General features: G+C 30.6%; 1 protein-coding gene across 1 annotated transcript; it reads left to right on the plus strand.

Annotated features, from left to right (window-relative positions):
* The first annotated feature begins 327 nt into the window (after positions 1 to 327).
* On the plus strand, positions 328 to 6884 carry LOC135949049 (sodium-coupled monocarboxylate transporter 2-like). The gene is made up of 7 exons (XM_065498507.1): positions 328 to 865; positions 937 to 1054; positions 1134 to 1201; positions 1284 to 1435; positions 1508 to 1648; positions 5462 to 6073; positions 6137 to 6884. The coding sequence occupies exons 1-7, from the start codon at positions 488 to 490 to the stop codon at positions 6420 to 6422; spliced, it is 1755 nt and encodes a 584-aa protein (XP_065354579.1). The 5' UTR covers positions 328 to 487; the 3' UTR covers positions 6423 to 6884.
* Positions 6885 to 7602: the final 718 nt, after the last annotated feature.

Genomic DNA, 7602 nt, shown 5'->3' on the forward strand with positions numbered 1-7602 from the left:
ATCTATCTAATTTTTTTACTCAAAACATCTCAATGCGATTTACAAACTTGACGATGATTTTATCTGCTTATCGTGCTTGAAAGACATTCGACTTCAGAATAGTTATTACGACCTTATAAAGATAAAAATAAACGAGACAAACACAAGTTTTATTTTATAAACATCGATATTATTTATTCAAGAAGCAGCATTTTAATACAGACGAGTTGTGAAATATAATTTAAGCCAAATCATTACTGATAAAAAGCTAAAATGAAGTCTTAACTTGACAGAATTTTATAAAATCTACTGATTGTGAAAGAATTTATTTAAAACAGTTCAAAGTGATTAACCTATTCAGACGTTTGTGGCAAAAAAGTAAAACATTAAATAAAAAGGATTTATATAAAAAGGATATTCGAAAAAAATAAACTGTGATATCAATGAAATAATTACTAAAAAATAATAAATTTATATCCTTCTAATTTAAACACTATTTGGCGGCAAAATGTCAGTGTTAAACGCTACCGCCTCGGTCTTAAGTGACATCACTCAATTCACTTTCAATACGTTCGATTATACGGTTTTCGTGTTCATGTTGTGTATTTCCGCAGCTATCGGTGTGTATTTCGGTTTCTTTGCCAAAGGCGAAGAGACAACCGAGGAATATTTACATGGCGGCAAACAAATGAAAACTTTACCAATCGCCATTTCTTTGGTGGCCAGTCAGCTATCGGGTATTTCCATTATGACCATACCGGCGGAAATGTATTCGTTTGGCATAAATTGGGTTTTCAATGTTGTGTCGACGGTCGTCACAATACCCCTGCTATGTTGGGTGGTTATACCCGTGTTCTATAATAATGGCATTTCCAATTGTTACGAGGTGTGTTTTGTTGCAGCAGTTTTTTTTTAGTTTTTGTATTAATAAAAAAATGTGTTTAACTTAATTTCTAGTATTTACAATTACGTTTCAATCGCAAAACGCGTGAACTATTGACAGCGGCTTTCATGGTGACACTATTCTTTATGCTGCCCGTTTTTATTTTCATACCCGCATTGGCTTTCTCACAAGGTAAGAGCGGAGGACTTCTAAATGGAGCTGTTAAAAACTCAACAATTCGTTAACCATATTTCTCTTGCCTCCTTTACAGTTACTGGCATTAATATTCATTTGATCAATGGCATTGTCTGTTCCATCTGTGTGTTCTACACAATGTTTGTAAGTGCCCCACAACCTTCCCCAAAAATGTTCAATTAATTAACAAAATTATATTAAAAAATTCCATTTATTTCAAAAATAGGGTGGCATTAAAGCTGTCGTTTGGACTGATGTGGTACAGGCCGCTATAATGGTAGTATCCGTGGTATTGGTGGCCGTTTTGGGTGCCAATAAAGTGGGTGGTTTCGGCGAAGTGTTTCGTATAGCTAATGAAGGTGGCAGATTAGATGTTAAGTAAGTTTATACTATTTATTTTGGTTTAACAGATATTCTTTTAATTTTTATTATATTTTTTTAATTTTTTAGTTATACATTTGATGTTACCACACGTTCGACATTTTGGAATTGTTTTATTAGTTCTACCGTGATGTGGACTTCGTATGTGGGTCTAAATCAAAGTTGTGTACAGAGAATTGTTTCGCTGCCAACATTAAAACATGCCAGACAGTAAGTTTTCATTTTTTTTAAATAAATATTAGTCAAATTTTAAAGAAAATTTGATTGAATATACAGCCCAATTATGAATAAATATTCCGCGTGAGTTTTTTCCCTTTTCTCATTTTTCCTATTCAAATTCAATGGGAAAAAACTCCCGCGGAATTTTTTATTCATGATTGGGCTGATAATCTATGCATAAGTTTATCTCATTGGAAAACAATGCCTAATAATACCAGTAAAATAATAAAACTCTATCAATAGTATTGATTAATCTGTAACCCAGTAGAATGCTAAGAAATTCATGGACTCGGTACAGTGAAATAACTCCCAAAGGCTGAAATTAAATTACTTCCAATAATTGGCAGTTTTATAATTAAAATATTAGTCCCAAAAAATGTGAAATTAATGCTTACCCCTGTCTATACTTGACAAATATTTATCCAAACAATTAATGACGTTTGTTGTCAAGACAAAGTTGTCTGTGCAAAAGCACTAAACATTTTGTCAAACCGAAGCAAAATTTTGACGTTTATCATGATACAAATTAATCAGGTATAGATAGGGGGTTACAAAAACTGTAAAGGTTTTATACTCTGGGGTGGCTTCCTTTATTTCTCTGACTTCGCTCAATAAAGATTTCTTGTGAAAATTGTGTAGGGTTTATTTCAATTTTTCTGTGAAGTTATTTTATTTGGGAGGTATTTCACAATACCTTGAAACTCAACTCTACAACATTAAATTTTGAAACAATTTTTTATCCTTCACCATAAATTGCAGTGATATATAAGTACGTTTGTCACAACATTCATAATTTTCATTATTTTCTGAATTCTTATAGAAAGTTTGACTTGATATAGGTTTTACAAAATTCCACACATAACATACGGACAATCATGTGTGTCAATATATCAAATATTTTCATAAGAATTTTAGTATTGAAAATCGACTCATAATAATCTAAGTACGGGAAATTAGCAACCCTAATTTTGTAGTATAGAGAAAAGGTTCCGAAGAATTTATTCTTAATTATTTTATTTATTTATTTTTATTTACTATAATTAAAATTACAATAAATCTTAAGAACTAGAGCACTAGCCCATATTCTTAATTAAATTTTCAAAATCAAATACATTTTTTCTCTCTACCATTTCATTAAATGTTTCATTAAGAACTAATTCGTAGGCATAATTCCTTAGAACTTCAAACGTATTGAATTCATTCCTTTGGGAATTAATTCTTTATAGAATTAATCGGTATTGAATCATTCAAATTTTCCATAAATCAAATCCATTAGAAAAAAGATTGATAAAGTTTATTGAATAAATAAATTTTTGTTCAATTCAAATCTATAACAAATAGTTATGCTTAAGTCAGTATTTTTCAATTCATAAAACATATTTTAATTCAATTTGTATTATATTTGAATAAACCAAAAGTAAATCAGTTTATTGTGAATTAATTCCATTATGAATTAATTCAACAATGAATGAATTTTATTAAAAGAAAAGGCTTTTGAATGAAGGTAAAGAATTTTTTATGTATTTAGAATGGTTTAATGAAATGAATTTTCTGAAAGGTTTATTTCAGGATTATGATATTAGTGAATTACTCTTAAATTGAATAAATTTATTTGAAACTCTGGTGGTCATGATACGATGTTTCAATAATGGCCTGGGTCCTTATAGAAAGCGGAGTCGAATTAGCAATATCCGTTTTACCGCCTTTACAAGGCCACCTGTCCCATATATGGGTCAATATCAGATATTTTAATTTCAGTATTGAACATTGTTGACTCATAAATGTTTGATATAGTTATAATATTGTTACGTTTTAACCTTTTCAAAACGTTGGTTTATTTCCTTTAAATAAACCGGATACTTTTGATTGCAAATAAAAGCCGTTTAGTAGTTTAAAAATTGTAACAACTCTTTATTTATTTAAAACTTGTTGATCGCCCCGTCTTCGCCCGGTAGCATTTACTAATGTTAGTTCTTTAAGTTTCTCCAACCCACTCACACCAGCCTGTTCTTATTTATTTGCAAATAAAATATCTAAATTTGTACTGCATCCGAGTTTTACCGGGTTGTTGATGTTTATTCGAAAAGCGTCTTTAACTGTCAAAGTTCGTATATTCTAGAGCTTTCTAATACATACGAAATCTGTGGTGTACTTTCTACAATTTTCTTTAACTGAATATTCGAATTCGAATATACGGTCGCTGCAATCAGCGTTGCCATACTTACAATCAATGGTCAACTGAAAGCTTTTATTCAATGTTAATAATGCCCACAGGTATGTTACAGTTTGCTATTACAGCACTGCTATTTGAAAGCATTATGCTACTTTTAAATCAGCCGTTAAAATCGTTATATTTGAATTCAAGTACAATTTCGTAACAATATAATATACCTCAATTTGTTCTGCAAAAATGTAAGACAAACCTGTCAGAAATATTTTCAGAATTCTCTGTGTTGAATGAACCTCTAGAATCTGGAAATATGTCTTTATAAGTAACTAGTTAAATATCCAGCAGTTAAGCAAGTAGTCAATGTATCCCTTATAAATACTAATTATCTTTTTTTTATATATTTTGGGTCATTTGACAGAGAGAGCGCAGAGAGAAGTCGATGGGTTACATTACATATTCTACGTAATCTAGCGTGAAGTCAATTTAGTCACTTTAGTGTCTCTAATTAACCTAGAGTATAGTCACTTCAAACGATTATTTTGTACTGAACTTTAGAAAGTAGTTATTTTAACCACCAAAAGCATTATTTGAGAGTTGTCTTAGGAAGCTTTGTTTACAAGCAATCGGTTATTGAACTGTCTATTAGATGTCTTTTTAACTGACTATTTGTGGTCATTTAGCATTCGTATATGTTAAAATAACTACTTAAGTATCTAATCAAGTAACCAGTTAGGTACCTAGTAAGGTAACCGACTCTATGTAACTGGAGAATCCAATACGTTGTCTACTTGGGACCAGTTTTCAGGACAGTCACCAAGAACTGCTGGCTATAGTCTATGAGCAATATATTAATCTTAATTTTACTCATAGTTTAATTTTAATAATAAAAATGCGTTAAAAGTATCGAGTTGTATTCAGTATTAACGAGTAATCAAAAGGATCTTTGTCACAGAGTAGAGACGAGTGAGTACAATAAATTATAAATAAAGTTTATCATAGGTTAGAGAAGAAGAGAGCATAATAAAAATAGAAAGGATAATCGGTAAAGGGTAGAGGGAGTGAGTAGAGTTAAGAATTGGAACAATATTTGCCACAGAGTAGAAAAGACCGTGTTTAAAATAGAACAGAAACGATATTTGCCATAGAGTAGAATATAATGTATTCTATAATAGAATATAAACTATTTTTGCCATAGAGTAGAGATCAATAGGTAGAGTGTAGAATATAATAAAAGATCTTTGTCGAAAGAGTGAGTAGAATAGATAAAATAGAAAGAATTTTTGCATTAAATTTCAACAACTTTAGCTATTTTAGATTTCATGCTAGAAAGTGCTTGATCTTGATTTTTGTTTTTTCCTGTGAATGAATTGGCAACTTGTTTGTTCAAGAATTTGCCAAAGTTGAACAATTTGGGTTCTTGTCTTGGAAAAATGTATTGAAATGACCTCATGAATAGTAAATTTGGAAACCAGGTTCAATGAAGACATAACATTCGGTCGTTAATTAATGCCTGCCTATTTTTCATCTATTTTTTCTAAATATTATGTATATGGACTCATAGATTATTAGGACTCTTTCTTTACTATAGCAAAACAATTAAATATTACTAAAAAAAACTCTCTCTCCACTTTCAGTTCCCTGATAATATTCGGTTTTGGCTTCGTTTTAATCATGGCCTTCAATTGTATAACTGGCATTGTAATGTATGCCCGCTACCATGATTGTGATCCCCTGGCTGCTGGTTTTGTGGAAAAAGCCGATAAATTAATGCCCTTCTTTGTCCAAGATGTTGTAGGTCATCTTAAGGGTATGCCTGGTGTATTCATATCGTGTGTCTTCAGTGCTGCCTTGAGTACCATGTCGGCCAGTATGAATTCTTTGGCTGGTATTGTTTATTTCGATTACATTAAGCCCAGAATAAAGCATACCGAAAGACGTGCCAATCTGATTATGAAGGCTTTGGTATTGTTTACGGGTGTTTATTGTATTTTAGCTGGCGCTATTGTCGAAAAATTCACCTCAATTCTACAAATGGTGTATTCGATTGGTGGTGTAACCTTTGGTGCAGTATTTGGGGTATTTTTGATGGGCATGTTGGTGCCCAAGGCTCATGGCAGGGCAGCATTTTATGCCGTTGTCGCCAGTATGTTGACTATGTTAGTCATTGTTATATTGGCTCAAGGCAGATTACATTATCAAACCCTGCCCAGTTCGGTGGAATATTGTCCAGTTTTGAATATGACACAGTAAGTAAAAAATGTTAAAGTCAATTTCGTTTAAAATATTTATTATTTATTTTTATCATTTAGAAGCAACATCTCTCCTTTGGTTAACCTGCCTTTGCAAACTGAAATCCCCTTAGATAAAGGTTTCAATATACTGGACATGTCTTTCAATTGGTATGTGGTCTTGGGTACATTTATTGTGTTTGCTGTTGGAATACCCTTCAGTTATATTTTAACGCCTGAAAAGGGTGCCAAATTCGATGTCAAACTTCTTTCGCCCATTATACAACCATTTGTTAACTACGAATTGGCTCAGGTCGATGAAGAGCTGCCTGAAATTATTACCTCAAAGCCCCCTCTTAAGTCATAGAACTAAATTAAGTTACTTTCTACTTTCCCGAGTGATAATTAATTTTAGTATTTAAATTTCAATGTGTGTTAAAAGGGTGGGTCATTATGTACTGTGTACATTACTAAAACAACCCATTACAATCTACAATTTAAAATCTAATTCATTGGAATTGTATTATATTATATAATATCATATCGTATTACTTATCTCAGGTTGGTTTCTGTTAAACTACACATTTAGATTTATTATTTTGAGGTGTTACGATTTGTTACTTTTCGTAAGCGTTTTAGATAAACATATCTTTGAACTTAATTTTTCTGTATTATTAAGTTATTTTCGAAATTGTTTGTACTGTAGAACAATTAAACTAAAAGCAAATGAGATAAACAAAATATAAAATGTGCGAATATTTAGTTAAAATATGTGTGTAAGGAAAAGTTCTTTAATAAATATCATTGTACATGCAATAAAATAAAACATTTTAAAAGATAAGTGCGAAATGTTTATAAGTTTCAAATAAAATAAAAAATTAAAACAATTAAACAATACAGTATTTGTTAAACAAATTTTGCGTTTCACTTTAACTCTTTACGGTCCGGTGGTTAGATTACTAACCACATTTTCTACAGACTTTAAAACATAGTTTATTGGCATCTATTGCCATATTTTTTGAAGTCATCGTTTATGATTTTTTGCAAAACTTTGCCGTCAGGGCAATTAGTTTTTTTTAGAGACTTTCACGCATTAAATAAAAAAAGCACAGAGTGTTTATTAGGGTATTCATTCGACTAATGATCGGTCGATTAATCGAATAATTTCTTACGATAATTATTCGTACATTTTAAAAATGGCCATTTTCGAATAACGAATAATTCGAACCATTTTAGTAGATTAATCGAATAAAACGAATAAATGTTGATATATATTTAAATTTATTAAATTGCCTAAAATTTATCATAATTTCAAATTTAAAAAATGTAATATTGACTCACAAAAATTGTATTGTTTCTGAAAATAACTAAAGACAAAGGGACATTCGATCTCTGTATATGAGTGTTCCGATAGCTCCTTCTATAAATATATAAATATTACTGCAAGAAGTAACAATTCTAAAAACAAATCTTTCAAAATTTTTAAATTAGGATTTGAACCAATAAAAATAAAAGGTACGGAATAAAATATTTGTTATTTAGCTGGC

The sequence above is a fragment of the Calliphora vicina genome, chromosome 1 (assembly GCF_958450345.1).
Source record: "Calliphora vicina chromosome 1, idCalVici1.1, whole genome shotgun sequence".
NCBI classification, from domain to species: Eukaryota; Metazoa; Arthropoda; class Insecta; order Diptera; family Calliphoridae; genus Calliphora; species Calliphora vicina.